Source organism: Simochromis diagramma, unplaced genomic scaffold (genome assembly GCF_900408965.1).
Source record: "Simochromis diagramma unplaced genomic scaffold, fSimDia1.1 OVJJ01000603.1, whole genome shotgun sequence".
NCBI classification, from domain to species: Eukaryota; Metazoa; Chordata; class Actinopteri; order Cichliformes; family Cichlidae; genus Simochromis; species Simochromis diagramma.
The window spans coordinates 3,578,125-3,598,523 of NW_024387414.1; the positions used below are offsets into that span (position 1 = coordinate 3,578,125).

At 39.1% G+C, this 20,399-nt stretch overlaps 2 protein-coding genes across 7 annotated transcripts in view; one reads left to right on the plus strand and one right to left on the minus strand.

The window, feature by feature from the left end:
- Positions 1 to 20,399, minus strand: part of LOC120720911 (neural-cadherin-like) — a 233,486-nt gene that overhangs the window by 180,954 nt on the left and 32,133 nt on the right. The gene's annotated exons all lie outside the window — the stretch shown is intronic.
- On the plus strand, positions 10,624 to 19,285 carry LOC120720912. Of its 6 annotated transcripts, none has more exons than XM_040010773.1 (5): positions 10,624 to 12,024; positions 16,555 to 17,577; positions 17,820 to 17,975; positions 18,274 to 18,366; positions 18,800 to 19,285. In XM_040010773.1, exons 2-5 carry the CDS (start codon positions 16,561 to 16,563, stop codon positions 19,121 to 19,123), a joined length of 1,590 nt encoding a protein of 529 aa, XP_039866707.1. In that variant the 5' UTR covers positions 10,624 to 12,024; positions 16,555 to 16,560; the 3' UTR covers positions 19,124 to 19,285. The 6 variants fall into 6 exon arrangements, 5 of the variants coding, with proteins under 5 accessions (XP_039866707.1, XP_039866704.1, XP_039866705.1 ...); XM_040010772.1 differs by lacking the exon at positions 10,624 to 12,024 and adding an exon at positions 15,331 to 16,039; XR_005693091.1 differs by lacking the exons at positions 17,820 to 17,975; positions 18,274 to 18,366; positions 18,800 to 19,285 and adding exons at positions 13,353 to 15,449; positions 15,569 to 16,039 and having other exon boundaries at positions 16,555 to 16,668.

The following is a 20,399-nucleotide window of genomic DNA, read 5'->3' on the forward strand; positions in this document are numbered from 1 at the left end:
CTGCCTCTCGCTCGCACAAATGACACTTCATCTCAACAGCAGTATTTTTTAACCAGACACAGAGCGTTCCCTGAGGTTTTAATAGACTTTCAATAGACTCACCAAAATAACATTTGCTGCCTGATATTATAGTCTTTAAACAAATGAGCACTTTATTTAGAAAAATGCTAAACTACATTAGATGGCTGGGAGTTCGAACAATATTGCAGGAAAGTGATATGAATGAGTAATCAAATCATACTGGGCACCGAAGTAAAACAGCCGAGAACATCATTTAAAAATCTTCGCAAAAAATCAAAATAAAAACAGTAACGCAACAGTAGCCAAATCGTGAGGGGAAAGACGTCACTAGTGAACAAAGACTGTCTAATTTCACTTTTGAGCTCAGGGATATTTCATTAATTATGGTTACACAACATATGAATAGTCGGATTGATTGGTATTCCCTTCTAGCACCTTGGTTCTGGCGTTCCATTTCATCCTCTGTCTTTCCTTCTCTTACTGACCCTCTCTTTCAGTCCGGCGTAGGCGTCTCATCTGCATCCCACTCTCTGCTCTGAATGACTCTCTTCCACTCTGTATTCATCTCACCCTTTGGTGCTCTGTTTACTTTGTGTGTGTGTTTATGTGCGAGTGTGTGGGCTCAAAATGTGGACACACTTATTACATCCTTCTTATCTTCAGAGGCAGGGGCAGGTGCTATCGCAGGCATGTGTTTATTTGATTGCGATTTCCCAAGAGAGACTGCAATTGGAATCATATATACACACTTATAATAGACACACATGTACATGTATGTGCACCATACAACCTTGTGTGTTTACCAGACCAACAGGACAGATGAAATGGAGATGTGCACAGGAGATGTGCGATTTTCATTTTAGTATATTTTATTTTGTGTGTGTCTGTGTGAGTGTGTGTTCGAAGTACGCAGACATGTATGACATGTAGAATGAAGAATTGCACTAAGTGATTTCTAGAACACTCTCTGGAAATGAATGGCACCAGAAACAAATCATGAACAAGAGGAGAAAGTGTTCTTTTCTATCAGAGTTAATGCCATACAAGCTGATTTTTGCACATGTACAGTATGTCGCTTCTGTTTGTCTTTGTGTGCGTGCTGTTTCACAAAAGATTTCCATGGAGGAGGTCTCTGTCACAATAGCTGGTTCCCTGGCATGGATGTTCATGTTTAAGGCTACATGTAGGTGCATGTGTCTGCAAGTGCCTGTGTGTGTGTGTGTGTGTGCAGAAAAGAGATAACAATAGTCAGGAAAGAAAATGTAGGGAAAAATGAAATGAAATGGAAAACGATTACTCAGAGATAAAGAAAAACAAAGCTTTCACTCTAATTATGTGTGTAATAAACACCTTACACTGCAAAATGGGTTCCTGTCAGTGCAGAAATGGTAAAGAGACTGCATTGTTGTAAAATATCTTTTCAAAAGCACTGAAAAAACCCCATCAGAAGATAAACTAACCTAGTGTCAGACAAGCAACATTTAGCTTCCTTTGTTTTTACCAGTGCAAATACGATGCAAATACCAAAAAGCATTTAATATGTAATTTTGACAAGATTTTTTAGATTTTTTTTACCTGTAACAGAAATATATTTAATTCAATTTTAATATATCATATAATATATGATTATATTTTAATAATCAAGGCGCTTTATATTGTAAGGTAGATCCTATAACAATACAGAGAAAACAGAGAAAAAACAACAACAATCCTACTTGTATAAACACATAGTGAGTGAAAACAAAACCACTCACACTGCATCATGGGACGCCATCAGCGGCCTAGACCTATTGCATCATAACTAGGGGAGGATTCAGGGTCACCTGATCCAGCCCTAATTACATGTTTTATCTAAAAGGAAAGTTTTACGCTTTAAGCCAAGTAAGAAATGGCTCATATAAAAAGAGAAGAGGGGGGACAGAGGTACATGCAGAAATGTCAAAATCAAACTAATAATGCTGGAATTATGTTGAAATGCCAGTGAGTGCAGGCTTAGACTTAATAAAGAAAAAGAAAACCTTTTATTCTGTCAATGTGAAGTTCAGAGCAAGCACAAAGCCCAGAGGGGAGTGACAAACTCAAGCTGATAAACAAACGGGGAACAAACTCCAAAGAAAGCACATGTGAGAAGGCATATTAACGCTCACATGCTAATGGCTAATGATGATTACACAGAGCTGAAGTGAGGCACAGGTGCACACAATCAACACAATCACAGTAGAGGAAGAAAAGCTAAATGTAAGACACAGGGACAAATAGCTACCAAAGTAAAACGGGAAGTGACAATTACAGAAACAGGAAAACATGAAAACATGAAGGAAATTAGAGGGAGAAGACAAAAAAAGGAACAGAACAACACACTGAAGGAACTAAGTAACGTCCATAACCAGAAGTGAAGTCTGCATATATAATGGAATGAATGACACTCAGGACATAATGAAACCAAAACAATGAAACAGTGAAAGACAAGCTGACTAAATACTAAAAGAAGAAAAGTACAAGGACCCGACTGCAAACTTAACACCCTGAAGTAAACACACAACTAACAGGAAGCAAAACAACAACAGACCAAGTTGAAACTATAATTCAATAACCATGTAAAACAAACTGACCACAAAACAAAATCCCACAGACGAATCCCACGAGAATTGTGACTATTTTTCTAAAAACTTCCCACATGCATCGGATTTTCATTTTAAGAACAGTGCATTCAGTGTGTTTGCTCAAGAAATGTATATAAATATGTTAACTTGTTAAAGATTAATTAAACTAGTGTCAGAAAACTAGCTCCAACTCAATCCGTTAATTAATGAGAAATACACAACAGTAATACATACTTCATTGTACACACATTTGCACTTGGTTGGTAATTAAAGGGTACTTCAATGAGTCTTCACCTCTCCAGCTCTTCCCTTAGCTATTATTTCGTTTGAATTAATTCACGAACTGATAAGGGCATCGTTTACAACCAGCCATTATATTGTCACGGAGCTGCACAGCAACAAACTGAACAGTCAGGCTTTTTGATTGGGCAGTGAATTTTCTTGAAAAAGGCCATACCTTTATGCCAATATTTCTGGTAATTACAATAAAAAGCATTTAACTGTCCCCCTTTTTTCATGTTGTAAAAAAAAAAAGAAAGAAAAACGTTGGGAAAGGAGGAAATTCTCCATCTTACTATGAAGTTAAATATTCATACTGACATGGACAAACCCAACAATGAGGCAAGCCTTTAGTATAGTATTGTATGAGTTGGGAGTCCCTCACAATTATTACAGGAAAGGTTGTTTCCTTGTATTCCAAGCCCAACTTTTGCTGGTCTTGTAGTTCAAGACCAGCAAAAGTGTTTTAATTATAGGCAGGTTATCCGATGCTTGTATTTCTGACTGCCAGCTGAAGTTTGGCCATTTCAGAAGTTAAATGTATTCATGGCTAAACCTTCCACCTTGTCATATGAACACCTTTACTGTGTGGGACAAAAAAAAAAAAAAAAAAAAGAAGAAGCAATTTGCTCATACTCTAAAAAGACAGTAACCTAGATGGTTTTCTCTGAATTTCTCATTATTCCAACCCAAATAGGCTATTGTACGGTGCGTGGCTGGGGCTGATAGGGGTTGCATTGTAGAATTGGCTTACGAGAGACTGAAATACAAAGAAAATAAAGAAAAATGAGGTACAATGAGACTAAAATTAGAACAATTGTTTGTTACAAAAAGAGCAACCAACTGGGGTTGATGAAAACTGGGCACAAAGGATAAATAAAGCATATATCTATTTAAATGCTAATTCTGTTAATATAACACTTAAGAGTGCCAATTTAGCTGGCAAAGGCTGACATATTTTTTTCGTTAAGTAGAGCCCCAGCAATCACCAAAGTCATTACAATTCATCCTCTGGAGACCCCGAATTCCTGTTAATTGGCCATGGCACTCAGAATAGCCAAGAGGTTAAAACCAGATTTGGTTGACTTTACAAGCTTTGGACATATTCAAAGAAACCCTTAGACATGATTTTACATCAATTGTTTTTCATTGTTGAAAGACATCTTCATGTCTTACAATCTGAGCATTTCCCCCCAAATTTGCTAATGTCCTTAAATAAACCCTTGCTTTGCAGTGGTAAAGGCAAACATACTAACAGCAGAAATGGCGTATGTATGTATGTATGCAGATTCCTGATATCAGAAAGTGGGACTCTTTCAGACCGTGAAGTAAACATTTCAAAAACATGTATACCAATGCGAAGGATGCATTAAGAGTGTAAGCACTAGTCCACTCTTCTGTCTCTCTTTCCACCCACACTGCTCCAACAGTGCTGCGTAGTGCACTCATGCTTAATGAATTGAGACAGAGGGCCAGATAAATGTGACCAGTTCAGTAAAGGCAGCGGGCAGACACAGAGAGAGGCTATAGCTCGCTCACCATGTTACACGTATAGGGATCACCGGAGGCGCCCCTTAGTCTCATCCCTGCTTTACTCTGCTTCGGGTTGGCATAAACATCTAATAGGGCCTAAAAGCCTCAGATGAGAGAAACACATGCTGGGTAAGTGGTTGAAAATGGGACATGGAAAAGGTTTTAGGACATTCTAAGAACAAAACATACAGTGAGCGTCTGTTCTAATCTATGAGATCTGTGTCCCTGTGCCATTATGGGTAATGGCAGGGTGTGCATGTGTGTGTCTGGTAGTGTTCACTGGCCTGTATGTAGATCTACACATCCTGAACATTCATACATGTAAACATCTGCACATGATTTTCTGAGTCCATGTTCAGGTTTGCTTATATTGCAGTTATGGATTTTACCATGCAAGTATATGTTTGTCAGATTTGGAGCTTATTTATTTTATATATTGTTGTACATATACACAAAATTTTTATGTACATGTGCATGTGTATTACTCAAAAAACTACAATGGGTTTGACACTCTCTGCATGTGTGTGTGTTTGCTGCCGTTAACAGGGCCAGCACATATCATAGCCTACTGGAGATGGAGAAGATGTTTCCTTGTGGGTCAGTAAGCATCCGTCACTTCACATGAAGGCAGCCAGGAGGGAGGAAGGATGAGGACGAAGCAAGGGGTGAGTGAGACACAGCAGACAAAGGACACAGTGGGGTGGGGAATGGAGGACAGAGGGAGAGTGGAAGCACTTCCTCCATTCGGCATCATGCAACAAAATCCAGGCTGGAGCCAGGAGAGATGAAAAGCGTAGAAGCTTTAAAGAAGAGTCAGATGTGGAATAGCGAGGGAGAGAATAACAATATATTTGCCGGGGGGGACCAGGGAGAAGAATGAGGGCAAAAGTATGTGGGTTTGTTACATAAAGCTGGGATCACACACAGGTCAGCGAATCAGACCCAACACAATAGACAGAAGGCAAGCGGTTCAAGAGGAAAGAATAAATAACAGATATAAAACAAGACAACACTATGACACACTTACCTAAGAGGCTTCACTGAAAACAAACTCAGCTACTGAGTTTCCTTCTGTAGGAAATACTGTCTTCCAAAATGCCATAAAACTTGTGAGGGGAAAAGGGAAATGATAGAAGCATGTTTATTGGCTGCAGCATTTCCCCTCAGTTGTCAATAAATAGTTCCTCCCATCCAACAGAGCGGGTGTTTTAGTATTTATGGGTTTTAATAGGAAGAGCGTGATCATCATATTGACCGGCCTGCTCACATCCTAATGGGTGTCTTAAATCTCAGGGAAACACACTGTATTCTGGGGTGAGTTACAGGCAAATTAACATGAAGAGGGAGTCCGCCAAGGCTGCTCCTGCCGGAAGGGAGGAAAATAATCACTTGAATGATTGTCGGACATTTAGGATAGGTGGTGAGAGGGGGGAGCTGGCAACAAGAGGGGAGAAGAGGCAATAAACGATTTTCATCAGTAGCCGAGGGAGAATGAGATGGGCTGGAGAGGGTGGGCGGAATCCAATGTGCTCGCCTTCCATTATAAGAATCATAAAATACTTTTAATGACCAAATATTGGGCTCTTTGAAACTAGATATTGGATCATATTACAAGCATTATGGTTTCACACTTTGGCTCACACACTTTGGTGCAGACAAACTGTGTAATGTCATAGTGTGGATCTACTGTAAATCCATCACAGCTAAAGATGGGCTTATTAAAGGAATGTAATATGATAGTGACACAGAGGACGGACACTGCAGCAGGCTCAAAGCGAGTTGGATTTCTGCAGAAGAAAACGTATGTTACACCTATCCCAATCTTACAACCCATTGGCTATTGTCAGATGTGTGAGCTTCTGGGCGAATAGGCCCATTTTTTAAGCCCATTTCCACTTGAGGTTTCCTGCTCTGTCTGCTGGTCACCATTTATGAATGCAGATAAATTTAAAGAGCTAAATACTTTTCAGACAACAGCTGACATCACATTGTGCTTCTTCTGTTTCCACATAGCCCATATGGCAACTTAAATGTCAGTGCTACCCTGACTAGAAATAGAACACAGTCCTGAAATCTTCCAGTAACAAAAGTCTTGCCTCTTGCCTATAATTTCATCATATTCATATGGAGAAATATGTTCACAGAGATTCCATGTATACTGACTTTTTTTTTTTACATCATTTATATGTTAGCCAACTGTCTAGTTAGTTTACTGATGCAGAATGCATTTTTCGATTTTTTTGTATATGCGATCCAGGTAATTGATTCCTTCTGGTAACACCTTACAAACAATCTGATTCTCCACATCCCCTCAAAGATTTGCAGAATGATGCTGAATATGGCATTCTGAAGATCAGAACTAAACTTGAAATAATGACGTCAAACATAAACTAAAGATTTTCTGAAACAATTTAAAGCGTGGTTTTAGCATGGATATGAAGTCAAACACTGTCTTCCTGCTCCAGCTACACTCGCCAAATAGCATCCCCATCCTTAATGTCCCAAAGTCTCATTTATTCCAGCCACTAAACTGGTTTGAAGCAAGCAAAAAAAGAATGCTAGACACTGAAAACACATTCCAAAGTAATGAATTACTAAATCCAGTAATTACATTACAGTTACAATACTGTCTTTGCGTTACAAAGGTTCTTATGTTATCTGCATGCTAGGTGGATAGAAAGGGAAAAAAATGTAACAGACATGCTACAATCAGCTGATTTGAGTTTGTGTGCGGGAGGAAGAAAAGAATCCGTCTGCAACTTTTCAGCAGAGGTGATATGGACATTTTTTTTAAATGCACAGAAGAACTAGAGCACAATTGTAAATTGCAAACTGCCTCCAGAAAGGAACAACTACATTATCGCTGTTAACACAATATCAGCTCTTTGCAAGCATTTGTACAGACAGCATGCTAATGCAAAGCTAGCCAAGAACCCAGAATGTTGTTAAAGCTGAGTGTTTACTCCAGCGCAGCAGCCAAAGCCTGATTTTCCACAGGTAACAAAATCAGTGACAAAGTTTGTAGTCAGGCTTGTAGGCTCCATTTCTACCTGTACATCTCAGATGGATTTTAACTTTAACTTAGCACTGTCGGCAAGTATTTCAGCTCATTTGCAGTAACGTGAAAGTAATGTAATGAGCAGACTAATAAATTACTTTCTTTGATGAGTAATTAAGAAAAATAGTGCATTACTTTTAAGAAACATAATGAGTAATGTGTAATACATTATTTTTTCTTTTTTTAACTCATCCAATTTGTCTGCATTGAAAATCAGTTAAATATGTAATTAAACTAAAGCAGAGTTTCAAATTTAGACTTTGAAGTGGGCATGATACACTCATCAGGACCTTGTCACAATCAGTCACTTTGACTTAAAGTTAGTGCTGTCAGCGTTAATCTCGTTAAAATGACGTGCATGGGGCTGGACGGCACTGTCAACGAACTGACTGCGCTAACACGTTGACGCCATGCAGCCCCACGCACGGGGCGATCCGCATTAACTCACTAACGGTGATTTGCCACGTTAATGCGGTTATGGCATTAACGTCATTTTAACGAGATTAACGCTGACAACACTACTTAAAATATGTTTGTACTTGAGGAAATTAAAAGAATGCATCAGTAAAAGTTCTCTCAAAGGGAGAAGATGAGTAGCAGCTCTAAACCACTCGGGGAAATAAGGCCAGATGCTTGAGGTGGGTTAAGATGTGCCAGCATGTCACAGCATTTGAATAAAATTAAAGAAGAAAAAAAAAGGAAAAAAAAAAATATGTAACCATGCATAAAAGGATATATAAAGGAGACAGAAGGAGACTAAAGTAAATCCACAGTGAAATTTTGTAGTAGGAATGTTCAGAATCTGGGTGTGCTTGGCTACACTAGGACTCCTGCACCAAATCAGTTCCATGCAGACCAAGGAGAAGTCTCTCTCAAGCCATACACCTCATACTTGTGGAAAGGGATTGATACTGCAGCAGGATAATGAGCCCAAATGCCCCAAATCGCTTTGCTTCACTACTTGAAGGCCAAAGAAAACTAGAGAGTGCCGACCATTATGGACTTTTTTCCACATTCACCTGAACTCAACTCCACTTAACGTTTTCAGCGATGCCTGAAAACTGGGGAAGCCAAGCACTCCTAACATCAGAGAAGCTTCTGGAACATTGCAAAATAATCCTAGCTTAACATGAACATATTCAGTGAAATTTAATGCCTACCGAGTTGATGCTTTCAACCAGTAAAAGCCAAAAGGTGGACACACCAAACACCATCATCATACTGTGAAAATGCATGTGCATTTTCCAAAGATTTCCTTTTTTACCTATGATGCTAATATTAGCACAACTTGCAAATTGCAAAGAAACAAGCTTTGAGAAGGACTGAAATAAAAAGTAAAACCGATACCATACTGTATTTCTAAATCACAAAAACAAAAAAAGCAAAGCAAAACATCTTCACATCCACGAACAAGTCAATGCATCTTTGTACTAGAGTAAAAATGTTGGTAGTGTAAGTTAGTTGTATCCCTCGGAGTATAAGTGCACACTTATAATAAACAACATGATTTCTATCATTTTACTGGTTATTTTAGGAACGTGGAAGTATGGAATAATAACAGTGTGCAATACACATACACTTATTCGTCATTTGATCACTAATTTAAGTTACTGTGTTGTGATGTGTCGTGTCGTGTTGTGTTGTATGTAGTGCCGACGTGGGACAGTTTTCCAATTTTATTGTACTATTGTACTATGTATGACTGTGCAATGACAATAAAGAGTTATCTTAATCTCATCTTAATGTGTTTGATTTATTTTTGTAACTTTATCCTTTGATCGTATCATATTTCTCAACTCTCCCCACCTTTAGCCTGAGCAGAAGCCCAATGTGCCATAAACTCAAATTCAGATAAAGATCCAAACCCTAGCCTTTTCTAGAAAAACATTTTGATACGTCTGAAATTAAATCTGAAATCTGAAAAGAAGCTAAAAACAAAAAAGAGAAGACTGAAAATGACAGCTATCGCTTCATCTCTTCAGCTGAAGGTCCTGAAACTGCTTGTGCTGGTTTACAGTGACAAGTATAAATGTGTGCTGTGCCGAGTAGGTCAGTGAGCAGCCTCTGATCAGAATGACCTTAAGAGAAGAGATGAAAATGAAGAAATTGATAACGGCTAAATTGATCAGTATATGCCAACTATAAATAATGTGTATATGAGACATTGGCATCTATTTTACATGAAAACAGGTTAGCTTGAAGGGCACTTGGGAATGAAATTCAGCTAACACCCCTTTTTGTCAGTTTTAAGGAACGTGATCCCGGTCTAGAGACTTCCACTGTCCATGCACGTCTAGCACGTCTTCACCAAGTGTCATGAATTTGGCTCAATTAGTTTTTGCGAGGTGTCAACATTAACTTTTCCCATATAGCAAACCTCGCACGCTGTCAGTTTGAGAAAGCCTGAAAGAAACTTGAATTAAAAAGTGAACTTTTGATGACGGCAAAAATTAGGTCAGTGTGACAAAACCCGAGCAGAGCCAACAATCTAAATGGCAAAGAGTCATCTTCTGATAGGTGACGAAATCGAGTTATTGCTACAAATCTTTTCTTTGCTTGATAAAATGGCCGCTTCTATCAGCTGACAGTGAATGTCATTGCAGGTGAACAGAGGAAATTGCGCCTTGAAGTTGAGTAATTGAATTTGTAAAAGTCATCGTATTAGCCTGTGATGTGAAATGCAGATTCAAAGGGGGTTTCAATTTACAAAAAGGGTCGAACCGCAATGAAATTGCCACTATTACAGCTCCCGGACACACACAAAACACACACTGTGTCATTAACACAGTTTCCCATTTCATATTGCTCCTGGCATTACTGCACCTGCCTCGGAGGAAGTTGAGATGTGTGACTATAAACTTCAGATGGTATTTTGTTACTGAGGGACTGTGAAAATGGTCTTCACACTTTGGCTGGTAATTCTAATGTCTTTATGACACGACCTGTCAGAATTTCAATATCTTTTACAAAGCTGCTAGCAGTAAGAGGAGCGCCAGTGAAGCATCCTCATCCACTGAACAGTAGCTGTGGTGAAGGACATTAAACCAAAACACACACTATAAAGCATATTTTCAAGACCCCCTGGGGCCACACTTGACAAAATACAGAGCTTTTATATTTATATGGTGTATGTAAATACACTCTAAAAAGTGTATTTCAGCAGTAGTTGAAGTTACGTAAAGTTAAGAGTCAGTTTCATTAAGATTTCTGCTTTAGTGGAGCCAGTCTAAATTTGTGGAGTATATCAACTTGTTATTACGTGTTGTTCCCTCAGTACACATGTAACCTGCTATTCTCATTAGAGTCAACCTGCATCAATTAGGTTTCTCGTGACGCAGTGCGTCTGATGTCATGACGTCTCCGCCTTCTCCAGAATTTTCTACCTGCGGTTGAGAACAACAATTTGAGAGGCACTTGGCTGCAGGCAGGACCTCGTGAACAATTTGGTCAATAAGGTAACGAAGATATTACTTTTTCCATAGTCCTTGAAGGTAAGTCAAATGTAGAACACATATTTTAATATATTAGATATAAAAATATTCCAACTGTATTGTTAAGTGTTTAGTAAATTGACCTGACCAAACCGCTATCATTCAGCCCTGCTAACATTAGCGAAATGTCAGACCTGTTGGTAGTTTGTGCTTGGACATGTAGGTTAAGTTAGTAGTTTGCCGGCGGTACTCTCTTGTTTTAATATCGTAATGCTAGCTTAAAGTTGTGTATTCATGCAGTGTGTCGGTGTTGGCTTACTGTTAGTTATTCATTAGCATTAGCACATTATAGCGGCAAGCTGGACCGCGGTTCTCTTCAGACTACGTTACTTCGGGCGCGCGCATTTATACACGAGTGGTTGTTCGCAGTATGCCTGTCGGCGCGAATAGTTCATGCGGTCACGGCCACGGGTGATGTAGGAGGTAAAGTTTAGCTGTGGTGGCTCCAGGAAGCATGCATTTACTGCCGCTTGCATTGCTTTCAATGTACATGACGTTAAGAAGGCGAGGAGAAAGGGTGCGTGCGGCGCTCGTACACGCACGGATCAGCCGTGTGAGAGGGAGATGGTGTGCGGCAGAAAATCAAAATTAGAAATCATAGAAGAAAGTATTACGCTATTGAACACAGAAAATACAGCCATCAGATTTCTTGTAGACCTAGCACACTTCTGGTCTGTGTCTGAATACATATATAAGTACATAGATGCAGATGAACACTGTAAACATGATGAAAGATCGACAGACTAACTCGAACATATCTTTAATCTTTAGGACTTTGGGTAGCGCTTCCTTTCCTTCCTGTCAACCTCTCCAGAGGGGTGTCTGCTGATGGCAGAAAGATTACATCACCTCTGGTTGGAACCCTGAACAGTGCCACAACCTTTGGCTTGGTGTCCAATGTGATGCCCCATCGCCACCTTCTGACCTAACTTCTTCTCAGCTCAGTGACTACTTCAAGAGGGGCATTCCTGTGTGGAGGCGTGCCAGGCAGCTCGTTTTACCTGTGAACTTGCGTATTTTCACTTCATCAACAACAAAGGTATGCAAGTTCAAAATAGTAATGTCTCATTTACAGTGTTGGGGAGTAACGGAATACATGTACCGCCGTTACGTATTTAAAATACAAAATATGAGTAACTGTATTCCGTTACAGTTACCGTTTAAAAAGGTGGTATTTAGAGTACATTTACTTTGTTGAAATAAATGGATTACACTGCGGTACTTTCCTGTTTCATATTGTCGCGGGTCAGGACTGTTTGGGTTTTGTTTGACAGCTACGTTCTGTTGTTCCAGGCTGCAGCGTTACGGTTACCATGGTTACAGGGTGACGCGCTCTCTTTGCGACTGTGTTTCCTGGGTGAGAGAGCACCTTTTTGTTGTTGTTGTTGTTGTTGTGCTAAGCTAAAAGGTAGAGTGTTACAGACATAGCCCTAAAGAATGTAGCCTCATGGGTAGTGTAGTCCGTGCTGCAGGGAGAATGGACTGCCATACACGTTATGGGTCTGTGAGCGCGAGGAGGGAGAAAAGGGAGAGTGGAAAAGTACGAGTTATCATCAAGCAGAAACGGGAGCTGGAAGCATGTAAATATAATAATAACCACTGCAGCCAAGAAGAGTGCCTGACGAGCCCAGTTGTAAGTAAGCTATTAAGACTCGACTGTACACCGTGTTCGTGTTTTCCTCCGAAACAATAAGTTCTGTTGGAGCAGCCTTTCAACGCCTCTCTCTGTCTCTCGCTAGCAAAGTTGGCCTAGACAACAAAGTAAAGCTATTTTTCGGCTACGAGCCCGACACGGAACCCACGTATTAGCCAGAGGTTCCTTTACTACTGTTCGGAGCCGCGGACCTTCAGTAATAGTAATAAATCACATTCATGTAGTTGTAAACAGCATGATAATATATTAAGTAATCCGAAGTATTCAGAATACGTTACTCTCATTGAGTAATGTAACGGAATACGTTACAAAATACATTTTGGGGCATGTATTCTGTAATCTGTAATGGAATACATTTTAAAAGTAACCTTCCCAATACTGCTCATTTAAACTTAATTCAGTTTTACACTGAACAGGAATCGGCTTTATATATATAAAACAATTGCAAAAAAAAAATGTACCTATGGGCATTAGGGTTTTGTTTTTAAACTTTTGTTTTGAACTTATCCCTTTAAAATCTAATTAGAGAGGGCTGGCTACATTTGATGAATACATTTTGTGTTTAAATGATTCGCTTTGTGTTGGGCAATGTGGCAAAAAGCTGAGATGAGATCTAGTCTCATATCACCATTGTAATATTGCCCAACTCTCCCTCTGTGTTTTCTCAAATTATTTATATACACCCAGTAAAGTGTGTCTCTTTGTTTCTCCAGTGCTATGCTTCATGTGGAGATGCAAGGACTGTGGGACAACATTAACAAAAAGATCTGAATTGCTCAAACACTACAAACTGATTCATAGGCATTACGGACGAGGCCACTCATATCCATGCACTTATTTAAATTGTGCATGTAGGTTCAAGACTTGGAACGCCCTACTGAGCCATCTATCAAGAAATCACCCTGCCCAACAAGCAGTCTCCAAAGCTGCGTCCACATTCACTTGCCATATTTGTGGCCATAATCAACTCTCCACAGAAAGAGAATATTTTCAACATATCTATCAGCATCTTAAAAATAAGGAGACTGTAACATGTGTGTTCCAAAACTGTGAATATAAAACCAATGTCTATGAGAACTTCAAAAGTCATAAATACAGAAAACACTCTGGTACAGTGAACACATTTAAGCCTGGAATAAGTTCTGTTGATGAATCTTGTGCCAGTGTTGCCAGTGATATTTCAGATGTGGAAATTATAGAGAGTGATGTAAATTTAAATTCTGCTTTTGACAATGGGTATTCTGAAAACTTAGAGAAGGATATTGAGCTTAAAATTGCTTCAGTGCTCCTTAAGTTGGAACACATCTTTCTTGTGTCTAATGCAGCTGTAGATGAGCTTTTGCAGGAGTTAAACTATTTGATTGGTTCTGTTTCTGTGGCGATTACCCAAAAGACTATTAGCCAAGTATTACAAGACAACGGATGCCAATTTGACCAGTCAGTTGTTGAAAAGCTAGCCAGTGTACTCTGTGAGACAAACCCTGTAAAAAAAGCAATTGGAGATAAAGGTCCACTTTCCAGTCCTTGGAGACGAAAAGCATACTATAAGAGCCACTTTAAAGTAGTGGAACCAGTGGAATATATACTTGACCGAAAAAATAACAAGTCATTCCAATATATTTCAATTTTAAAGTCTTTGCAGCATATTCTTGACTGCCAGACAATCTTGGATCAGGCTGTTAATTTGAATATTGTAGATAATCAGCCTCAAAAAACTTCTGTGCACTACAAAACTATCTTCGATGGTGACTTCTTCCATGAAAATGGACTGTTGTCCAAGCAGGAAAGCATTTCATTGATATTATACATTGATGAATTCGAAATATGTAATCCCCTTGGTACATCACGGAGGAAACATAAAATTTGTGGATTGTACTGGGTTTTGGGTAATTTGCCACCAGGCTGTAATTCTGCTTTAACCTCAATCTATTTGGCTGCTTTAATCAAAAGTAATGATCTGAAGTGCTATGGGTATGAGAAAGTGTTAAAACCTGTAATTAATGATCTTGTCATTTTGGAACAGAGTGGGATATTTCTGTCAAAGTTGGGCAGAACAGTAAAAGGCACTGTTCAGTGTGTTGTTGCCGACAACCTTGGTGCACACAGTATTGCTGGATTCTTTGAAAATTTCTCAGGGACATATGTATGTAGATTTTGCACTGCAGAAACATCAGAGTTCCAGACTATTGAAGTCAGAAGTGAAGTCTTTACTTTAAGAACAAAAGACATTCATGCAGATCATTTACGAATTATTGAGGAAAACAAATGGCCCAGTTATTATGGTGTGAAATCAAAGTGTATTTTGTCAAAGCACCTCTCACATTTTGATGTTACCACTGGGTTTCCACCTGATGTTGTACATGATCTTTTTGAGGGAATTGTTCCTTTTGAACTTGCGCTTTGCCTCAATTTGTTAATCAAAAAAAAGTATTTCACATTATGTACATTGAATGAAGCAATATCATCTTTCAACTTTAAGTGGGCTGACAAAACAAATCAACCTCATCCTGTGGCTCTCAGTTTTGCATCCAAAAAAAGTGTAGGAGGGAATGCACACGAGAACTGGAGTCTTATCAGATTTTTGCCTTTGTTCGTTGGGCAGAGTGTACCCTGTGAGGAGCCTGCTTGGCACATCTTAACAGACTTGAAGGACATTGTTGATCTTGTTGTCAGTCCTGTTCATACTGAGGACTCCATTGCATATCTTGGTTTTAAGATCTCCGAGCACAGAATCAAGTTTCAAGAGGTTTTCCCAGATGTTAATCTTAAACCAAAGCACCACTACTTGGAACATTATCCATACTTGATCCGTAAGTTTGGGCCACTGGTTGCACTATGGACTATGCGATTCGAAGCAAAGCATAGTTTTTTTAAAAGAGTTGCAAGGAACATCAGATGCTTCAAAAATGTACTTCTTTCCCTTTCACAGAGACATCAGTATCAGATTGCATATCATTTGCATGCAATTAGCTTTGCCAAACCCCCACTGGAAGTAACAGATGTTTCCACTGTTCACATTGATGTTCTTAACAAGGACATCTCAAATGCACTGAGACAGAAGTCTCCAGATATGGACAATGTGTGCTTGGCTAAAAGTGTAGCATATAATGGAATAATCTACAAGTGTGGGATGATCTTGATCCACGGCTCACTGGGAGGACTGCCAGAGTTTGGTGAAATCATCCAAATGGTGATACTGCAGGACAAACTAATCTTCATTCTGAAAAAGCTTAGCGGATGGTATATGGAACACTACAGAGCTTATGATCTCAAAACATCACCAAGCAAAGAAGTGGAACTTGTTGAGCCACAAGAACTGCATGATACCTACCCACTGGCAGACTACAAAATTAGAGGAATGCGTCTTGTCACCTTGAAAAGATATGTCCATGTTTAAATGGTGAGGCCTCAAAATATGATAAAGTATTTTCTTAAGTGGGAAAACAAAACCCAGACCCATACAATACTAATGTGTTCTCAGAACATATTTATTTTATACTGCAAGCCAAAGTGGTGTGATGATGTCATTGGCAATTCATCAGTTATGTCATTTTTTTAATGCAGGTTGCTGGATTCCAGTCAGTGAATGCTAATCCTATGCTCTCCCCCCTTCTGCTTCTCTTCTCTTTTTCTTCTTTCCTCTCCTTGTTGTCTCCTATATTCTCCTCACCTCCTCTCCTTCTCTCTTCTCTTCAATGTCTCCCATATTCTCGCCATCTCTCTTCTCCTCTTCGGTTTGCCTTCTCTCCTCGCTGCCTCAGCTGATCTCCACCTCTCCTCTTCATTTTCTCCTCCCCTTTCCTCCTCTCTTTGCCTTCTCTCTTTTCCTTTAGTTTGACATTAAATTCTCCTAATTGGAAATGTCAGTGGTTTACATGTTGATCCTCACTAACTGTGCTTGTGCTTTGTTCTCAGACCACCATGGCTGGTTCAACACCTGCAAGACTGAAGGTGATTTTAGGAGAGAACAACATTGAAAAGCTGACTCTTCCAAATGGCATCCCAGAGTCACTTGAAGACCTTCTCAGCACGATAAAGACTACCTTTGGGTTAAAAGGTAACTTCAGACTGCAATACATGGACCAAGACTTTGGCAACGACTTCTTTAATCTGAATTCTACCACCGAACTTCGGAATTTGGGGACAATCAAAGTGATCCACCAGCAAACAAATCCACCTTTGATCAGTGCCGATCAGTCCACTTCATCTCTGTCTCTTTCATTTGAGTCTGATGACGGTATTTCGGTGGCATCAAATGACACAATTATCCTCTCATCCCCTGAATCTATGTCATCTCGAACACAACAGTGGCCAGAAGACTTTGCAATTCCCCAATTTTCATATGACACAGAGCTACAGCTAGAGAGGGGGAATACTGAGTACCGTGTGAGCCAAAAAATGTTGACTTTAAGCGCCCGAATGCTGTCTGATATCCTGAAAAGAGTTGCAGAAGAAATTTACCGTTACAAGGCCTATCCAGAGGATGCACATTTCTGCGCAGCTGCAGAGGCCCTTATCAAAAAGCACCCATGTTTGAAAGAACCTGGATCATTCAATGGCTGCTACGGTTGGAAACAACGACTGAAGTACAAAATGGCAAACTACAGGACCCAGCTCAAATTACAGGGGTGTCCAGAGCTGTGTGTAAACTCACGGAAATCTAAAGCTACTACAGATGCTTTCCCTGCTAAAAAAGTGAAGAAGCCAAAACGTTCTGAAGCTAACTTTTATCCATCCTTTCCTACTGGTGAGACTCTGGACAGCATGGAAAAAGTGAGACTAGAACTTCTGACAGAGATCGGGATAAGGGACAATGAAAGGGTCATCGCAGACAAAATGGCTAACACGTTTGCCTACAGACGACATGAGGTGGTAAACCAAGAACCAAGCATTCAGGAACTGAAGGACAGATGGCCTGCACTCTTCACACAGAAAGAGGTAAGAATGGAACTGAAGTGATCGAAGTCTGTATGCTTCAGGATTTATTGCAGTTAACTTTCATGAATCGGTCATAACTTGATTTGGTTGAGATTTTATAACACTGAACTTAATGAAAGAATTTACATTTTGAATTTCCATATATGTTATACTTTTTGGGATATAGACATTTTGGCATACAATCAGTTTCAGCATTTTGTTCCATAATACAATATCTACTGTCATTTGTGTTTTGTTTTTAGATAAATACAGAGTTCCAGAGGCTCATGGCTGTTCCTCTTGAGTGGAAGTTCATGGCCCAGTTAGACATGCACTCAAGTCAGCTGATCAAAGTCATACGTGCCAAAGGAGGAGCAACACGCCAAAAGATTGCGAACATCTTGGACACATTGGACCAGGTAAATCTGTACCATCAAACAAGATGCTTCGTAACTAAGAGGGCTGTCAAAATATATCTGAATCCTTCATAAAGACAATATGGGCAGGCCAATGCTAATCATGGCTTTCATATGCATGAATGTTTTTAGCGACTCAAAAAATACACCACTGAACTCATCCCCTTTTCTTTCTGTAATGAATCTCTGGGCTTGTGAATTACTGTTTTTAAATAAAGTACATGTAAGTTAAGCAATAAGAGTAAGGATGTCTGTCTTATGAAATTTAGAGTTTAAAATTAATCAACATTTGTTGTTCTAGACTGTGGACATTAATCATCGGAGGGAATGTGTGCTGAAAGCCCTCACCATCTTCCTGGGAGAAGATGCAGATGGCCTGATCAAGGAATACCTTGTAAGTTTCAACAGTTTGTCAGCACATCTTGTCAAAGGGACACAAAAAAAGTTAACTGTTAGAACAAACATAACACGTGAACCATAGTGGGATTGCTGACATGTATTTATTATCATGACCATATTGGACATTATGTAATTCCCAGCAACAACACATTACATATTGGATTGACTTTGTTTTAAGTAAGACGGGCTTACTTGATTATTCAAGTTCAAAGGAATAGTTTGACATGTTGGGAAATCTTATCTTTCTTGCTTACAATTTGATTAGAGTCAGATTGATACACCTCTCTCTGCTGTTTCTGGTGTGTGATGACACCCAGCCAAGAAATAGCCCAGCACATAACACATATTGGTACATCACCCAAACACTTAATCACAGTAAGAAGTGAGGCTAATGATGATTTGTGTTTGTGTCTTGTACCCCTCTGTAGGACTGTGGAGCAGATGATGTTCAGAGGGACCTGGACGAGGTCACCATGGCAGTGTATGTGATTCGGAAGGAGGGGGAGGGACTGCAGGAGCCACCTGAAGACATTGGCATTGTCATTGAGGGTGTGGAAGTGTTGCATGAACTAACTTCAGTTGCCTCAGCTTGTGCCCTGCTTCTAGGTTTGATCTATGCACTCAACCTAGCTTATCCAAAACCCTTTCGCTTCACTTTTGAAGTGCTCCAAAAAATCTTCATGCAGCTTGATCAGCACAAGATGTCCCCCAAAGTCCAAAATCTGTATATCAAACTTCAAAGCTCCCAGTAATGGCACAGAACAATGACCGACAAATGGCCTTGTGCCATAATGCGAAGGAACAACTGTGTTTGGACATATAGCATGTAAAATATGTAGTCTCTTTTGGATGTTGGGCCTTTTTTATGCTCCAAGAGACCTCAAACCCCAATTTAATGTGCTTTTATACATACTTTGTATGGTATTTTATTTATTTTTTTATTTTTTTTTTCAGACATATTTGCCTTCGTTTCAAGGGAAAGGTTGAATTTCAGGTTTGATGTGCTCAGTTATACAACAAACTGTTGTGACATTCTAAAACTCTAAAGGAGTGTTTATATTTTTTCATCCCCATTGGTCAGCTACACTGTTCAGATATTTATTCATTGGCTATAGCTGAAGAGTAGTTTCTGTATACTCTTGGGGCACTTTTTCATAGTTGACACTGTATGTGTTAAGATTGATATTTGTGTAATACTGTGTTGCACTTTACACTTTGTTGACAACTTTGTGGTCCTACTAAGCGTTACTTGCATTTTGTGCATATGTGTTTCAAAAAGGACAAATGTGTAATGTATTTGACCAAAAGCTGTGTTGGTTGCCATAAAGGTAATACTTTATTACATTTATACAATAAAGCATTTAAAAAAAAAAAAAACATTGGATTTTGAATTTTTGAAAAATATTTTCAGCCAACTTAAAATTTTGATTTAAGCTTTATTATACAAACTAAAATTTCATTTTAGAGTCACTACAAAAAGTAATTTACACTAAACCACATTATTAGGTTAGCAAAGAGCAATATTTTACTTTTGGGTTATGCAAATTATTGGGTTGGAAAAACTGAAAACTTTAAGTTGAAATGTCTTAATTTTAAGTTGGATTAATGCAAAATGTTTATTTGACAACAATTAATTTATTAAGTACATGTAACTTAAATCAGTTGTGTTAATTTAATGTATTAACTTAATTTCAAAGAACTTAATTAAATTTGGTGTTACCAATTGAAATAATTCAATTAAGTTGGTTCAACTATTTTCTTTTTTCAGTGTAGAGCAGGGAAGAAACACTGCAAAGCAAGGTGAAAATAACTGTGGAAAGAGAACACTTTGTGGATGTTTCAGGGTTTGTGCTAAATGGGTGAAGAGCAAAATAATAACAGAGCCCCAAGCAGCCTGAGGTTCTAGGATTCTTCCCCTAAAATCTTAAGCAGCAAGATAAAAATAATTCATCATGCACCACCATGGAGCAGGTAAATTTATCTCAAACATGTAGTCTCCTTGAGCTTTAAAAAAACAAAAAAAAGACA

Excerpts from the sequence above, each read along its gene's own strand:
- LOC120720912 (XM_040010770.1), top strand. The coding sequence starts at position 13,364 with ATGTGGAGATGCAAGGACTGTGGGACAACATTAACAAAAAGATCTGAA.